The sequence below is a fragment of the Dermochelys coriacea genome, chromosome 6, assembly GCF_009764565.3.
Source record: "Dermochelys coriacea isolate rDerCor1 chromosome 6, rDerCor1.pri.v4, whole genome shotgun sequence".
NCBI lineage: Eukaryota > Metazoa > Chordata > Testudines > Dermochelyidae > Dermochelys > Dermochelys coriacea.
Genome location: NC_050073.1, coordinates 72,701,625 through 72,720,591, shown reverse-complemented (window position 1 = coordinate 72,720,591; position 18,967 = coordinate 72,701,625). Strand labels below are relative to the sequence as shown.

The 18,967-nt window shown below is 38.9% G+C and overlaps 1 protein-coding gene across 7 annotated transcripts in view; it reads right to left on the bottom strand.

Annotated features, from left to right (window-relative positions):
* MEIS2 (Meis homeobox 2) overlaps positions 1–18,967 on the bottom strand; it is a 178,614-nt gene that overhangs the window by 5,577 nt on the left and 154,070 nt on the right. For all 7 annotated transcript variants that reach the window (XM_043515709.1, XM_043515711.1, XM_038406015.2 and 4 more), the window contains one exon: positions 966–1,024. In XM_043515709.1, the coding sequence (XP_043371644.1) occupies positions 966–1,024 (59 nt within the window). The remainder of the gene's footprint in view (positions 1–965; positions 1,025–18,967) is intronic.

Here is an 18,967-nt window from a genome sequence, read left to right as displayed (position 1 = left end):
CTACTCTAACGTGTGTGGACATCACTGCTCATGTTTACAGATACACTTTGTTTTTGGTTTAGTGTTTTGTGTGGTTAGTTGCTTTAGGGTTTTTACCCCCTTTTTTTCACCTGTTAGTGGAAAAGAAATTTAATGTCACATGGGAAGATTTTCCCAAAGGCTTAATAACCTTTTCAAATCTTTAAAGTGAAGAAGCAGGCGAAATCACCATCAAGTTTAAGCCCTTGTTAGTGACAACAGTCATCACCACATGGAGAACAGTTTTATCCCATAACCTCATTGCAGGAAACCACAACTCCCTAGTAAGCTAAGGAAATATATATTACAAAGTAGAATGATTAGCACTGTACCAGTTGTAGTTCTGAACAGTTACGGCTTATGAATGTTTTAAAAGAAACTAAAAACAAAATGTTGCTACAGAAATCATGTATTTTAACAGGAATATATTTGGTGCATTCTTAAACAAAAGTAATAATCTTTTAATAATTTTTTTTGGTCAGTATGGTAGCATGTCAGATGTTAGTTGCATATTGTGAATAGTCAAAGCAAATGAATGGATACAATGAGTTTTACAGCTAGCCCTGCAGAAGTGAAAGCAATGCATACACCAAGGAGTTGTGGGTAGCAAGAAAATGAGATTGTCCTGCTGATTGGATGCAGACAAGCAATGAGTAATTCAAGAGCTCACAGTCAAACAAACTGCTTGTGGCACTAGTACTTGTACCCAATTACCAATTCAGAGAGAAAATAAAAAGCAGTTTCAGTAGAGTCAGGGTGGGAAATCTCCAATTAGCACCAATTAGTGAAGTTGCTTCCTACAGCGGAATTCTGGGGACATAAGAAAAAATAATCTCCCAGAATGCCTAGTTGAGGCATTTATTTACCAGGTGATGGGACTCCTGAAGAATAACTTGATGAGGATTTGCGCCTGTGGGACTTGAATACAGATACTACTTGGAACTTGCCTGCTCGATTTGACTGGTCAATCATAGGCTGTACTATTCTTCTTCTGGCATTAATAAACCTAAAACAGAACAGAAAGAATAGAAGTCCATTCATCAGCTTGCTTCTGTCTTTTAAGAACACCTTTGCTTTAACTCTGGCAGGGATTCAGTGCAATACAGCAGCATGTAAAAAAATATACAACTTCACTTTAAAAGATTTCCCTCAAAGTGCTCAGAAATTGTAACTTGTTAACATGCTTATCTTACTAGCCAGTTTAAGACTGGATCTACCGGAAGACTGTGAACAAGTAAATGTGAATGAAAACTTGTGTTACAAGACAATTGTTTCTCTAACTTCTTAGATTAACTAGGAACCTGGTTAAAGTTCACAGGCTAGAAGACTTTTTTTTCTTCATCATAGGGGATTCAGCTACCCTTGCAGCTGGCCATAAATGAAGACCAGGCTTTGCCACTCTGTGCTTTCACAAGGTATTGTTAGGTCAGCAAAGCCATCAATTAGGTTGTCTGAAGTTTTATCACCAGCACAGCAGCAATAAGTGCTGGCCCAGAAAGACTTCTGCTCTTCTGCAACTCCTGCAGTTTAAGCCTGTAAAGTCAGGGGTCATTTAGAGGTCAGTGCCAGCTGGGGGCGACCTTTTCAGCCAAGAGTGGGACACCCAAGGCAGAGCATTAAGCAACTGCTGACCATAAACTGAGGCACCTTTCAACTCAGTAGAAAGAGGGAGTTGTAGGTACATGTGTTTAATATTAGGCCCAAAAGAACTTTTTCTCAAATCAGGTACCATAGCTGGAGTAGTGGCCGAAGCGTCTGAGCATTAGGTAAAGCCAGTTGTTTGGCTAGTAACCCTGAATTTAATTTGGTTGGTAACCCACAAATAAGTGCTTGCATATTTTCTGTTAGTTTAATGCACAGCAATCCACATTAGCTCAAACTCAGTAAAAATAATTCCCCCCATATTATTTATACAATTTATTCAAAACAAGGCAATTTTCTATCACTCACAAATGACACTTGTTTTTATTTTTATCCCTGTTCTTTGTGTTTTAAGAACACTTTAGGGCTTATGTTCAGGTTTTGTCTGGTATTTCACAGTTCAGACTTCAGTCTAGTGACCCTTAAGGAGTGCTAATGAAGTTGAATACTAGTGTTTAATCCTCTTCAGAAATACTAACATGCTCATCATCCAAAACAGCCTCCTTAACTGCCTGATCCAAAGTCCACTGAAGTTAATGGGAGTTTTTCAGTCAAAAATGGAAAATTCAATTAATCAGCTCACTTAGTAGAATTCTAACACTTACACAGCTGGGCATCCGACATATACTATACTAGCCACTGTGTCGCTCCCCTCAGGTTAAAGTCCATCAAAGATAACAAAAGACAGTACACCTTTGTTTAGATCTCCTGTAAACACACTGGTGGGAATTCCATTAGACAGATGCATAAATGCTACAAATAACACCAAAGGGCTTTTTTGCATCTCTATGTTTACATCCAAAACAAAGGCATTCTTTATTCTTCAAGGAGAGTGTAGCTCAGTTGTCAAAAATGTCATCCTGCTTCTGAATTAGTCAAGAGGAGACTTCAAGTATTAAAAATAAAAACAAAGAATTGATTCTGTTGCTCATTCCCTCAGCTAGCAGTGATTTCAGCATGGTGGAGGTATTTCCTACTCTAACACTGTGACTTCTAGACACAGTTTCCATCCCCAAAGACAAAGGTCTCTGATAGGACTTAATTTGCTTAGCTGCTTTCCAGCAATGTTAGCACGTTGACCAAATGGGGGCTGACCTGAACCTTCTGTATCCAGCATGCCTTTTATCAGCTAAAGTTAAGGCCAACAGAGATTAAGAGAAAAGCCTGATAAGACTGTTTTCTCTTCTCCTATGAGCTTCTAATGATGTATACAGATGGCAAGGTTTTAAAGAATGCAATGAGTGCTTATTTGGGCGGCCTGTAAAAAATCATAGACAAGAGACCCTCCCCCACTTTTTGTCTTCTGAGCCCCTATTTTCTTCAATCCAGCCACTCTTTAGGGCAACTAAATTGCTTTTTCAGTTTTTATTTAAACCCCAACCACTTTTATTATTTACATCTGGTGGTCCCCTTATTTATGTCCCTTTCCACTTCCCTCCCGACACTCCTTTACTCACAGGGCTGCAAGGCATTATGGTTCTTAAGTCTCAGCAGGAGAACTCCACACTGCCTTCAAACAAATAATTAAGGGGAAGGTTAAAGGTTCACCTAGAGGTCATAGCTTTGGATACTGGTCAGAATGTTTACATTAGTAAAAAAATGGGCGTCCTCTGAAGTGGTTTTTCAATGGGGTTTACACAACAATGCAGGGCATTGAGAACATTTTAAGTCCGGAAAGTAAAGTGACTCAACTGGGTCACATGTATGAGCATACAGAATTTGGTTTGACAGTGTTACGTATTCAACCAGGATTCTGGCTTTATGGGATGAAGTTTGAAAACCCAGCCTCTGTTTCTGCATGCACTTGCCAGACGTTCACTTCCAAAGTGCCCTAGGTTTATTAAACCCACAGGAATAATTCTTGCTCTTCTGTATGAACTACTCAATGATTCAGGAGGTATTTTTTGATGAGGAAGCTGAAGCCCTGAAAGTGAGCCCCCAAAACTGTACTGCCTTACAGAAAAAAATCCACTAGGGAGACTTGTACTAAATTATAAGGCCACATATTTCCAGTAAATGCTGAAAGACCACCAATAGATATAATTGATAATGAACATAGCACTTGATTTTGAACCCTACTTTCTAGGCGTTCCTTTTTGTTCTGCCAATTTTGCACATGCAAAAAATTGCAAGTGCAATTGATGTCACTTAGACATGCAAGTACCTTGCTGTAGGGGGCAGGGGTACAGTCAAGTACTTAGACATCTAGGTTTTCAAAGGAGCACAGGAGAGTTAGGCACCCAAATCCCATTGAAATTTAATTCCCTTTGAAAATCCCAGCCTAAAATTGCATCACTTATGCCCTCAAGTAACTATATCTGCAAAATGTCACCTGAAATTATTTGTATCAATAAAACTGCAGATGCAAAAGCAGATGTAGAGTTCAGTTCAGGCTGAAAATCTGGTCCAATATTCATTAGCAATGACTACATTACATAAACTGCCAGCACAACTGGCAGAAATGCACAGAATAGTGTTTGTGTATTATAATTTTCATGCACCATCAATATGAATGATGCATAATAGACAAATGGAAGCCATAGTCCCTGCCCTAGAGTCTAGACTTTACATTTTTGTAGGGCTTTTCTTTTAAATGCCTCAGGGTGTTATTTTTGGGGCCAAAATAAAGCAAGATCTAGGCCTCGCAAAATATTTCAGTTCATGCATTACAGAAACACGGTAATGTTTCTCTGGCAGAAATGTTTTTAAGGGATATTAAAAGACCAGTGAAAAAATTAAACAAAAATACAAATAACACTATTTTCAGCATTATTTGGGCCCCTATGAAACAGGAATTCACAGCTCTGTTCCTTAGCACTAATTGCCAACCTTGATGGTTGCCTTCACCCAGACAGCAAAGACTGAAAGGGAAAAGGTGAACGAATCATCTCCAATGGAGAGAACTGCTCTATTATTAATCATAATAATTATTTGCATTCAAGGAGCATATAGCAGTTCCAACCAAGATCAAGGCCCTGTTTCACTATGTCCTGTACAAAAACATAATGAGAGACATTTCCTGTCCCAGTCTGAATAGCCAGGATAAACAAAAGGTAGGATAAAGGTACCATTATTGTTATTCCCAGTTTATAGAAAAGAACTGATACAGAGAGAGATTAAGTGACTTGCCCAAGGCCATACAGGGAGTCTGTGTCAAAGCCAGAACGTGAACCTAGATTTCTCCACTCCCCATCCTGTGATCTGTCCAGTCCACCATCCACATAACCATCTTTCCTCTCTCCATCCATATTAACATTCAGGCACATTGGCAGGGGTGAAGGAGTGAAGCTCACATTGCCGCTATATGTGCCATACCTGTTTTGGGTATAAAGAGGGGACTTCAGCCTCCAGGGCTATCAATTTGATACCTTTCACAAGCTCTACATTCATACACATGCAGAATTTGGCCCTTACCCTGGAATGATAAATGAGGCGTGTATTGTTAAGGAGAATACATGTAATTGGTGTACTATGTATAATGCAACTCTCACTCCCATCATCTTGCAGATTTCAGATTACCAGGCCTACTAATTCAAATAGTAGGCATTGGCTATGAAAGGAGGTATTTCTGTTAACATTGTTACATAAAGCAGTCACATAAATGACACGGGTTCAAAATCTATTCGCCTTTCTCACTCAAGTGGTTCCACTAATTTCATTGGAGCTATTTGTGTGAGCAAGTCAAACAGGCTATAGATCAAAATGTAAGATGATGTGGACATTTAAAAGAAATCTCATTACTTTATAGTGTTTTATCTGTGCTCAGCCAAAAAAGAGCAGAAGTAAACTAGTGAATTCTACAGTTTGCAGAATATCTTAAGTATAGTTAGGTATTTTGCTTAGGCAGACTAGCTGACCTAAGCTGCTTCTCATCTCTAATTAGCACCATTCTAATATTTGTAAAAATTGCAGCTATTCAAATGACATCACTGTTTTTTTAAACACAAACTTGTGTTCTATATTTTGTAAGAAGTCATACACAATATTTAATTGCATCAATACATGTAGTTATGATATTCTATCTGAAGTCACTTCAGAATGATTTTAAAGTCACATTTACCTAATACATTTTAATTTATGATAAACCAATGTTTATTCTGCTAAAATTTTAGAGAAATACTAATGCAAACTGCAAAAGAAAATATGCAGAAAATACAGATCTCTGGATCTGCATGCTCAATCATGACACATTAAAATACAATTTTTGAGGTTTGCCACTGGTTTCACTGTACAAAATTTCATTTTTTAAGATATGGCTCATTCCATTTGTGAGTCAGTCGGGGATTAGTATCTGCAAGTGCACTAGATCCTGCACTGACTTATACTGGGCAGGTTGCTTCAACCCCACTGTAAGACTATTGGAGGAAATTCATTTCACCTGCATAAGGCCACAACAGTCTGGTTTTACGTGGGTGAAAAACAGCAATGTTTGGAAACATAAAATTCCATCCCCAACCTGGGACCAGTCTGGCTGGTTGAAGCACAGAGTGGCATTCAGCCCCAGTCACTACCTTAGGTTATAGGCTGGCAATGTGAGACATAAGGGGTGGAGAGGATCTTGTGCTGGTCCTCCACAACAAAGTGAATTTCCCCTCTTGAGAAGAAGGAGGTAGAATATGAAGCTACAGAGTTTAGTTCTAAACTTCATCAGTATCACTATGCTCTCTTGATTCCACTTAAAATATCCATAACAGACAATGACATGTTAAAATAACAAAAATTCTTTACATCAATCAACTTACTGCATGCACGAAAGACCCTCAACTCTTTAACACCGAAAAAAAGAGAAAGGAATAGATCAACAAAAAGAATACACTTCCAGTCAACTCCAAAGATTAAATACAGCAGTGCCTTGTCTCAAATTAGATTGTAAGCTGTTTGGGGCAGGAACCATGTCTGCCTGGGTGTTTGTAAAGGACAGAGATCCTGACTAAGGATTCAGAGTAGCAGCCGTGGTAGTCTGTATCCGCAAAAAGAAAAGGAGGACTTGTGGCACCTTAGAGACTAACAAATTTATTTGAGTATAAGCTTTCGTGAGCTACAGCTCATTAAGGATTGTGGCACTAACTTAATAACAACAAGTAATAATAATTATTATAATAATAATGTTAATATATTTTCTTTATTATTAAATGTGAGATCTGGCCTATCTAAAATTCACACCCCTGAGAGATGTAGTTAACCCAACTTAAGCCCCAATATAGATACTGCTAGGCTGATGGAAGAGTTCTTCCACAGACCTAGCTACTGCCTCCCGAGTGGGAAGACTCATTACAGTGAAGGAAAAACCACTTCTGTCACTGTAGCAAGTGTCTACACTGAAGCACTACAGCAGCATAGCTGCAGCTGTGCTGTTGTAGAACTTGTCATACAAACAGAGCCTGATTTTCAAAGACTTTTAGGCAGCTAAAGATGCCTCTCCATATCAAGCCAGTCAATCCAAATCAATAGGAGTTAGGCACCTAACCCACTTAGGTGTTTTTGAAAATCCCACTAGGAAGCCAACTGCAGCTTTATGTACCTAAATACCTTTGAAAATCTGTCCCTTAGTACTTATGAAAGCTACCAGATTGAGAGCCCTGGAGCTTGAAGTCTTCTACCCAGCTACTAGATACAACAGTGAGCGTGCTACTGCAAGTTTTTCCACAAAGTTCAACCTATGTGCCTCAACCTTAAATTAGGGGGTGTCAATTCTAGAGGTAAGATAGTAACCCAGGTTCTATGCCCTTTCATAGTTTTGGCCACTACCGTATCAGGTTAGATTGCAAGCTGCTAACTAGGAGTAAAATTCTCTGCATCACACTTCCACTACCCTGAGCCATCCAGTGGAATCTTTTGAAATATTCAGTGCTCTGTGTATCAAAGCAAAATACAGTTTTGTTTTGCTTAAAAAAATTGTTGTTCACAAATAGTGGTAGGAGTAAGTAGCGATAGTTTGTTCACAAAATATAATACACTTTTTTTTTTTCCTGGCAGGTTTGTTTAACATCATTACATGGCACTTAACACTGCATAAAATGTCTGTTTTCATATTGCCCCAGTTCAGCAAAGCCCTTCAGCACGTGCTTAACACTCACTGGGATTTAAACACATACTTTAATGCATTGCTGAATATGGGCCTAAAACAGGTAAAAACTCCAATGTGTGTAATTTTTGATGGGAGAATTAATCTTCGTCCTAATGACATTTCAACATTCAAACTGTGAAAAATGTCAACGTTTTGGCTCAAAAAATCTTTTTCGGTTTCCATTTAAACTAAGCCCACTGTCACTCAACAATTTTCTGAGAAAAAACACATAATTTGTTGGGTTAGTTGTGAAATCTAATTATATTTCGTGAATTTGAAATGAAATGGACAAAAAAATTCACATGGAAAGGTTTTCTAATTTCGTTGTGATATTTTTGCTGAGCGCTGTTCATGATGCTTATGTGTCTGACTCATTTCTACCATACCCTGAATGTCAGGTTTCAGAGTAGCAGCCGTGTTAGTCTGTATTTGCAAAAAGAAAAGGAGTACTTGTAGCACCTTAGAGACTAACAGATTTATTTGAGCATAAGCTTTCATGAGCTACAGCTGAAGTGAGCTATAGCTCACGAAAGCTTATGCTCAAATAAATTTGTTAGTCTCTAAGGTGCCACAAGTACTCCTTTTCTTTATACCCTGAATGTGTAATTTCAGAGGAACAGAGCTATTTGGAAGCGTGGAATCTGAGAGACTAAAACTGCAGCAACATTTTGATATCTATAAATATACTCCCCTTTAAAACTATTCATTGTTTATCAATCAAATTTTTATTTTTGCAGCTGAAATCTAACCATCTTGGTTTGTTTAACCTTTTCACTCTAGTGTGTGTTTTAAACTGACAGAATTAGGTTTAGGTGTCCTTTTGTGTATGTGTGTATATATAAAAATGGCTGATAAACCCCTTGTTTCTGCTTCACTGACTCTATGCCACACCTGTTTGCCAACTCTTATGTGCAGCATTCCTTATAAGAAATATAAAGCTGAATGTAGACACTTGGATGTGAGCCACCCAAAAAGGCTTCCTTAAGTTAAGAATATTGAGCAGTGGAGTCACTTATATGATTGATTTTCAAAGAAGGGAAAAAAGAGGGACGTATTTCTTGAAAAAACTTCTTAACACAGGATTGGATAACTTTGTTAGAGGCATTGTAAGTATCCCAGGGAAGATTAGGCTATTTTAAAAATGGCAGGGCTGGCTGCCTATTAGATAGATAGTCTTTGTTCATTGATGGTTCCACAGACCTCTGCCATGTCACTTGTAAAAGTATCACCCTCATAGAAGGTGGAAATTTTGGAAATTACACTATGAACACTCAAAAGTCTGTGTATTTCAGTATTGCTAATCCCAAAAGTTCAAAAATCATGAGTCAGGATGCCCAGAAGCATGAGAGTGACTTAAAAATCATGATAGATATATCTCTTTATTTATCTTCTGTTTTTTTGAGACTTTGGGGAACACCTGAGTTACATTTTCAAGCATTTAACCACAAGCATGAGGGCTAAAAACTTACTTAAGAAAGAAAGAAAGAAAGAAAGAAAGAAAGAAAGAAAGAAAGAAAGAAAGAAAGAAAGAAAGAAAGAAAGAAAGAAAGAAAGAAGCCAAGATTCTCACCTAACCACTTTTTCTCTGGGAGATGTGACTTAAGTTAAACATGAAATACCATGAAACTCCTGATAAAATCATGAGAGTTGTCAACACTGGTATTTATTTAGCTCACAGAAAATGTGTGTCTTTAAACATGTAGCTCTTCTCCCAGGTTATATTTCTGGAGCATGGGAAAATGATTGGGCTCAAGCCGAGAGTTTGAGGGTTTTTTGTTTTGTTTTGTTTTGTTTTAAAAGCCAGTGCTGGTTTTACATATACTGAAAGTGCAAATGCTACAGAGTTACACTTGTTTATTCCATATAGTAGGTATCTATACATGTGGACTGTATGGGAATCTCCCCTCTGCAGTAGTTTGGGGGCAAGAAAATGAAACCTTTTTTTTTTGTAGACAGAGAAAGAGAAGACTGAAACATACAGTATTGACCCTAGGTTTTGCAGAACCCAATACAATCATCACTCCTGACTGTTTCCCCCCATTTCAACGGGCACACAGTAATCCCTCATCCTGGCTGCCTGCCTGTGCCCACTTCCACATACTTGTTTATGTGCTCAGTGGCCCCTGGTGACCTCCTCCACTGCATGTAGCAGGAATCCAGGAGGTGGAGCCAAAACATAGCTTTCCGAATGGGATGTGCAGATGGAGAAATCACTCTGTGCTGTGACCTGCTGGAGTCAGATGGGACCATGCATGAGAATATGGGATGGTGCCCTGGCTCCATGGCTGGCAGGTTGAATGCATATCTGTGTCCTTGGAAGAGGGGGACCATACTCTAACACATAGGTCACGTAAGCCTAGTGTTGCCACTTTACATATGTTGTCTAATAGTCATATCCTGGAGAGTGCAATTAATTTATCTGAGTAAAAGTTGTATTTTCATTGCTACAATTCTACTTTGGCCATAAAAAGTGAGCTAGCTCCATGACTGAATACAACCCCATTTGTACTTTGTTAAATTGTATAGTGGAAAGGGGATTGCATTACCCACGATTTCAAATATACTGTGAAACCCCATCGTGAATGAGAACCAGTTAGAGGAATAAATCTGTTAACATTGAGTTTAATGAAGAATTCCCGCTACACAAAGAAACCTCTACACACAGATTTTTCATTATAAGCTTTCATGATATTTTAACCTAGGTAGGAAATTATCTTTTATTTCCCTTGGAATTCTGAATGATAATAAACACAATTCAGTGAATGTAATCACACCTCATACCACATAACAAAGCATCCCAGCAGGTCATGATTTTTGTAGCAATGTCTGTTACTCTTTCAGAATGCCATCAGATTATTCATATATGGTTATTTATCATGCACCGTAAAACCGATCTTTCAAAGGTACTTGAAAGGAAGGGAGGAGACAAACAGACAGAGTTCCTTAGCTATTCATATCTTAAAGATAAAATGCTAAGTCAATAGACATAAGTTGTAGTATATTACCTCATCCTGTACTTGATTTATTGCAAATGGGAAGCAACTAGAAACTAAATTACTTTGAAAGTTTTACTACTGACATTAAAATTCCAGGTCTGTATACATACATCTTATGGAGACTCTGAACACAATTTTAGCTAAGTTGGCATGTACTCTACTTTGCTTGCACTGGACTGTCCACATTAAAAGTGAATTCAGGCCTTTCTATTGATTCTTAACTAACCCTTGAATTTCAAGATGTGTTATTTGTCATGTTAAACTCACAGGATGAGATTTTGAAAACTGGGAGCTGCTAACTTTCGAACTTGCGAACTTTCAGTACTTTCGAAAATCAGGCCACTTATTCAGGCCCTTAAATGCAGATTTGGGATCCTAACTTTGGGAATTTTTGAAAATCCATATTTTTGTAATAGTCAATCAAATTAAAGTCACTTACAGAAATTCCTAACTAGTTAATATTCAGTTTTCAGCTATTTATAAATTAATCTGAAGAGGAGAGCTCAGCTATGAATTTAACCTCTGTTTAACTTTGCATCTTCATGATGAACTAAACATATTCATTCCCCATCCTACTTCTCAGCGGAAACTACCAAAGTATTAACTTGCCAAAAATGCACAAAAATGTTTAGCAATTATGTATTGGATGTGTTTGAAGAGATCAAGGTGCACTCACATGTCCCGTGTTATGGATATCTCTGATTAGCTTGTCATCTATTCTGAAAAAGATGTAGCTCGATTTGCCTATGCTGTGTAGCAGGCCAGCTGTTAGCTGTCTGTCAAGCACCTAAAGTGGACAAGTAGTCCAGGAGCAAAAATGTCACTCCTTTGATCTGGCAAGGAGCAGCTGCTGATTTATAGAGTAGGACTTTGTTCTTCCGTTCTATTTTACTTTCTTTCCTAAGGCAGAACCACAAAATCCAGCAGACAAAAAAAAAAGTGCCGTTCTCTGCAACATCAACAAGCTCTGACAACTGCAACAGGGTTTTTCTTGGCCCTAACAAAGCTCTCAGGCATCTCCTTTGACGCTCACCTTTTTTTCCCCCCTTCTTCTTTTTTCAATGTGGTAGTTATTGTTTAATTCAGCTTCTGTAAATGGAATGGACTGTGGCCAGCAAGCCTGGGGCATAAACACACCTGTATGAAAGAAGCCTTATTGTAGCAACCATCTACAACCAACCTGCACATGCACTACCAGTCTGTGAGTTCAGAATGAATGCTCCATTTACACTGACAGCAAATTTTGTCCAAAGTGAACTATTTTTTGTAGCCACTGTCCTGTCTTGGCCATACTTGTATATTTTTTTTAATTTTCATTAAAGCTTCAAATCTAAAGGAAAAAGGATTAGGCTGAGAAATATGTATTTTACCTATCAACCAGTGGACCTTAGGAAATTGGATCTTGACAGCTTAGTTTACAAATCTACAGCCAAAATAAATATATAGAAACACACTACTGAAAGTTTGAGAACTGCTGATCCTAAAGATGTTCACACTGATACAGAGGCAGAGCTTCTGTGGTAGACACTTCCAGCTTATATTGACCCCAGTTTCTTTTTGAGAAACATTTTGGGAAAAGGTATTTAATAAGCAATGGATTTTGACATGGTTAAAGTCAGAACATCACATTGACAGTATGGAGTAAAGTTCTGTTCAGAGTCATATTGCAAGAAGCGGAGCAGCTTCTATAAGGTGCTGAGTACTCGAAGTGGGGTGCTGAGCTCCCATCTCTCCCACAGAAGCAACTGCAGAATCACCTCTGTGAAGTTGACCCCTTTATCCAGTCTCAAGTTTATTAAAGGGAAAAAAATTCTGTAGGCCACAAGCAGATGCCGCATGGAGTTACCATGTTAAGGAGTGCATAAACCTGCATGTAGAACGTTTGCTAAGAAGCCAGTATGTGTTCAGCGTTTCAGGTGGGTGCATACCAGGTATATGCCATACTCAGACTCCTTAATGCTGCAGGCTGACAAGAGGAGGAAAAGGGTTAAAAAACAAAGGGGGGGGGCGAATTGAGTGAGGAAGAATTGCAACACCACTATTTTCCAAGATGAGCACGTTAGCTTGTGGAAACAAATAAATACTTGTACAGCCAAGGCCCTAAGGGAGGCAGGATAATGATGATCTTCTACAGCATAGCATAAAATGATACATTAAAAACTATGTTGTCAGTGGAACAATAGAATATTAAGCAACAGTCCATAATAATTGGAGAATGTTTTAATTTAGCTATAGATATCTTTCTTTGGCTGGTGGCTACTAAAGTATACATGAGAGGAAGGAGAACTAGTGAAACAATTAGGAGTAATGGACAGAATATATATATATATATATATATATATATATATACATATATATAATCTCAGAACACACACACACACACACACATATGTTACAGCACCTATTACTGAAGTACCTAATCACTTCCCAAGTAAGTTGTAGCTGCAAGGTGATGTCCATACTTTCCTGCTCCTTGTCCTTGCTTGGTTATAGGAGGCTCTGCTTAGGTTTTATATACATATATGATCATGTTAATTTCACCCCTTTGATCACTCCGCTTATGGTAAGCAGGCTTTATCAAAGAGGAGAGTCTTGAGGCTCAGTATGAGTGCGTGGCATGTTCAAACGTGTTATCGACATGAGAATTGCTAGCTCAGTGGGGCAGTTTTTTCTTCAGTGTCTGTACAGCGCCTAGCATAATGGGGTCCTAGCAATATTATTATTCAGAAGTGATGAAGGCAGGAGGGATTTATTCAGATTATCCCAGTCTCATGCTGATAAAGCCTTTATACCTTTCCCCACCACTGTGTATTGAGTGTATCCTATATGTATCATGGAAACAATGTTTTAGGACCACCTTAGAGAGTCTATTAAAAGTCTATTAAAAACTTTATTGCAAATGTTTCTTTTAATGTTGTGCCTATGATAACAGGGAAAAAAGGTGAGACTGCTCACTCTCCCACATGCATGCTTGCCTCATGGCTCATTCCCTACTACCCAGTCAGCCTCGCTGGGTAATCAGAGGTAAATGCAAAGCACAGCTGGTAAGTCAGGGATAGAGCTAGCTGGAGCTCTGCAGGGGCCCTGGAGTTTTGCATTTGTTGTGATTGAGGACATACATGTGAATGTTGCACCACCCCTCCGTTCTTTCTTCTGGCTCTATTCTTCTGAACCAGCCGAGGATTGAAATTGACAAGGTTTGTGCTCTCTGAAGCACTCAAAGAGGTGGATTCTTATGAATTTCAATACCCAGCTGGCTCACAAGAATTACAGAGGGCTGGTGGGAGTCTGTCCTGAATTGCATCACTTGTCTCTAAGGTTGCTGTTGGTGGGTTCCCCAGCCGATGAGCAAATGAACACTAATGCAAACTTTCTCTCTTTTTATTTTGAAAGGCTAGCTAACTAGCGAAGCATCTGGTTTCACATTTTAGGCTTGCGAACCTGGTTACTGTCACTTGAATATGCCATTAAAAAAAGGAAATTATATCATAAAAAGGACTTTGAAATTAGCATTATTTGTGGTGGTCATATATCTTTAATCAACATTGGACAGTGTTGTGATATTTTCCCATTGTCATGAGCGTATATAGAAATGAAATATCGGTCATGAAATTAAAAAAATCAGTTAGTCTCTCTATGTATCGCTGGTTTCAGAGTAGCAGCCGTGTTAGTCTCTAAGGTGCCACAAGTACTCCTTTTCTTTTTGCGGATACAGAGTAACAGATTTATTTGAGCATAAGCTTTCGTGAGCTACAGCATCCGATGACGTGAGCTGTAGCTCACAAAAGCTTATGCTCAAATAAATTTGTTAGTCTCTAAGGTGCCACAAGTACTCCTTTTCTTTTTTCTATGCATCTCTGTAACTCATTATGGGAGAAGTTTTGAAACAGTATGTGATCTTACATCATTTTAATAAAGGTTATGGATGGATTTTCAGCATTAACTCAGAATATTCTGACTATTTGGGCAAGTTTTGAGTAGGTCTCGAAAATTGCATCTGCACCACTTGTGAGGAGCGCATCCAACTGTACGCGCATCAACCTGCATTTGAGCTCATAAAACTGGCAACTGTAGGCTGCTTGATCCTCCAAGGTGCTGAGTGCTTGAGTTAATTATTTTATACAAAATGGAACAGCTTTAAGAAGAGAGCTTGAGAGGTCCCTGCCCCGGATATTCTCTAGCCCAGTGATTGGGGCACTCTTCTGGGAGGTTCAAGCTCCTGCTCTTCTCAGGCAAAGTGTGGATTTCATACTTGATCTCTAGGGCTTAGGGATGAGCTAGGGGGCTGCGAGCATGCCCACCAACAGAAACTCTGGTGCCTAGGGGACTTTATTTGGGGCAACCTTAGGTGCCTTCAGGTTAGGGGGCAGCCAAGTGGGGATTTTGAGGATGTAAATTTTAGGTGCCAGAAGTGGCAGTTTAGGTACTGAAGGCCCCTAGTGGATCTAGCCCAAGCCACTTTTGAAAATAGGACTTACGTGCTTTAGAAATTTTTTCCCGTGCTTAATTTTAAGCACTCAAATAGTCTCACTGACTCTGTGTGTACAGTCAGCACGACTGTATGCCATTTCACATACTGGGCCAGATCCTCAGCTGATGTAAATTAGTGCAGCTCTTTTGAAGTTAATGAGGCTATACTGATTTAAACCAGCTACGGAGCTGGTCTGTGGTGGATACCAATGAAGGATGTGTACATTCAAATTGGATACATCTGTAATTGTTCCTGCCATATTTAAGAAGACCTGAAAAACTGCATCATAACAATACTTGAGCAAAGTTTTTGTGGTTTAATACTCACAGCTAATGCTACCCACCTGTTCAACATAACAGTCTTAATGTATGAAAAGGGGTTATTTAATTAAGAATACAGATTGACAAGTCTTTTCCTGCAGTATTTTCAATGCAAACATTGCTGCATTGTGCTAGGGCAATGGTCTCCAAACTGTGGGGTATGCACCCCCTAGAGGGGCCTGGAGGAATATTTGGAGGGGCATGCTTCAGGGAACAGGCCAGACTCCACATGGGATGGAGAGGGAGCAGCCCCCAGCTTGCTCTGCCCCCAGCTGCAGCTCTGCTCCACCTCCTGCTCTGCCTCCAGCCCTGCTCCGGCCCTGACCACAGCTCTGCTTCACCCCCAGGCTAGCTCTGCCCTCATTCCCTCTGTACCCCCAGGCCAGCTCCGCCCTTCAGACCATGCTACTTTGCTGAGCCAACTGTGCAATAAGGGAGGGGGCTGGTGGGGGCGGACAGATTTCATTACTGGTAAGGGGAGGGGGAGCATGACAGGAAAAGTTTGGGCACTACTGTACTAGGGCATGAGAATCTGAAGGTGAAATTGACAAGAAACTGACTAAATAAAAGTTGAAGTGAATTGTCCTTTTTCATTCTGTTTTCAGTATACAAACTAAGAAAAACATAGAAAGATAAATCAATAGCAAAGAGAGTGAAAACTCAATTAGAATATTATATTTCAGTCTGAATAATTACAATTTATTTGTAACATTTGTGTACTGCTAAAAATACACAATTTGTAACCTGATGGTTCTCATTTAATATAATATTTAACTATTTGTTAGAGGTCAAATATATAGACTCACACACATGCAAACTTTTAGCATGATAAAGTCCACAGCAAGGCAATAAAAGAAACAAAATGCAAATACTCAATGACTTAGGAGTCAAAACAATCTTATCCTCTAGGAGCCAGATCAGCTGGCAAAGGAGTGTATTTCTTCTCAAATCTCCAACAGTTATTATATCCAGTCTTTCCAAGGTGACTACATTATCATCCACAAAATTTTTAGCATCATCGTAATCATAAAATATATATTTTATATCTTTATAAATCACATGAGGCCTAATAGACTCCAGTAATGCCACATATGCTTTAATCCTAGTAAATTCTAGCCTAAGAGAGTCTAGACTGTGTTGTATCATCTGAGTTTCCAGAGACATTTCAGGAAATATATTAGTTCTTTGATTCAATAAAATATATACTAAAAATTGCAATGGTCAATAGCCAAAGAGAAAGCTGGCATCTTCAAATGGACCTTGACAGAAGCCTGACTTGGAGGCATCCATGTCTATTTCCTCTATGTCCCTCAATCACCAATCCACTCTGGACGATGTAAAACAACTGCTCAATTTTCAAAGTGGACTACATGAATTCAGCACTCTGTGACCTATTATTTCGGTGATCAGCCGCCCTTTGGTGGGTGAAATCGGTGCCCTCAAAAAAAACAAATGCCATTTTTTCAGGCTCAAATTTTACATCTACATTTCAAATACAAACCTCACAGTTCTAACTAACTAATTGTAGATGCAAACCAGATAACTAGATGTCCAACTGCTTAGCTTGCACCTGCAAAAAATTTGCAGGTGAACAAAATGCAGGCAAAGATTGTACTAGACACTTTTCACTTCTAAATAACTTGTGGATGTAAATTTTGGGGGTGTAAATTTTGCACCCCAAATTAAAGAGGTAGGGCTTCAACCCTACTAAAAATGTATCTCTAAGTCTTACCTAGGAAATTGGACTTTCTGAACTGGTATTTTCAGTGTAACATAGTTTTATTTTAATATTTATAATATATTATGCTGTAAACTATAACATTTTTCACATGAACTCCATCCCATAACAATTTACATAATCAGATAATTCATTTACAAAAAATGTTTCAGAGAGAGAGAAATTAAGAGCCATTAACATGGGAGAAAATGTAAGTTTTCATTGAGTTTGAAAATATTGTATCTGGAGAGTCAGTGATACAGGAGGGTTAATTCAAGTGGAAGGAACTGCAGAGGAAAAGGATGATGGACGAAAGGGGATAAGATTGTGCAACTAGGAGGGATGGGAGAAGGCCAGTACTAGATAAACAGAAAGAGAGGACACGAAGCAGGCTTTTACAGGGTTTTAAAAACAATTTTGAAATGGACCCTGAAATGAACAATGGAAACCAGTGGAGCTCTCTGAAGGATGGGGTGATTTTGTCATGTTTGAAGTATATGTGACAGGGAGGCAGAAACATTTGGCACATAATGGGGCATGGAGAACTGGGATTTAGAAGCTTTAGAGAAGGGAATTACAGTAGTCAAGCTGAAAGAAGATGAAGGCATGAGCAGAAGTAGCATACGTTAATACTGCTAAAGGCTGAATTGCAGACAGAGGAGATGTGGGAGAAAGAAAGCAGGATCAAGGATCACACCAAGGTTATGGACAGCGGGAGTAAAATGAGGGAGGAGTCCTAAAGGGGCATGGAGGAGCAGGAATTGTGTTTGAAGATGTCCAAGAGAATAACGTTTCCCTGAGATATTTATTAGTCAATTCTATTTATCAGGTTATAAACCCATCTATGTAAACAAACATTGTCTAATACATAAACTTCTTTTCATCAGTGCACTGTTTACTATCATAGCTTGCAGTCTCTGCAATATTTGTTTTAGTTGTGGATTGCTTCTTCTCACCAGCAATTCTAACTACCATATATTTAAGTTGGTGTGTAATGTCTAAATCAGACTGGATTTGGCTCCTGAGGAGTGCATTTAGGCTCATGGCCATGCTCTTTTTCTTTGACATGGCATTATTTTAAGAGGAGTCATTTAGTCCCCTTTCTTGAAATCCTTCTTGTTAAATTTTACTAAACACTTTTCACTTCTAAATAACTTACCCTCAGATATCATAACATGGCTGCATTTCAGAATCAGAAAACTAACTAACACTGCAAATGTGGTTCTGGCAGAATCTTATGGGGTTCTGGTAAAAAAATAAATAGCTGTGAACAATCCTTTGTCCTCTATAAGCAACATGTTTATAAGAATGGAGCACTGAGATTCAAGTACTGAAATAGTGTATATAGGTGTTAGGGATATACCCCAATACCTATCAATTGTTTATTTCAACAGTTCCTCACTCTTGTTTATGGAGTGCACAAGATCAAAATCAGCTTTTTACTTATAACTGTTTTCTATACTACCTGCCTGGCCTATGAACCCCAAAAGTGCCTGGATAAGGTCAACATGGGTGAAGGGTTCGCTTTCTATAAGCAATCCTGTCAGTCAGGCTAACACCACTGATTCACTCACAGGAGGGGGGGAGGGGGGGGAAAGAGACTCAGTTGTTGGACTTACTGACTGCAGAAAGGGCAGCTACTCTGTCAATACCATAGAGTGCACACAACCTGAGCTCTGTGTTGGGCCACTTAAAATTACTATTTGCTGTGAAGGATTGGCAAAACAATTCTTAAAA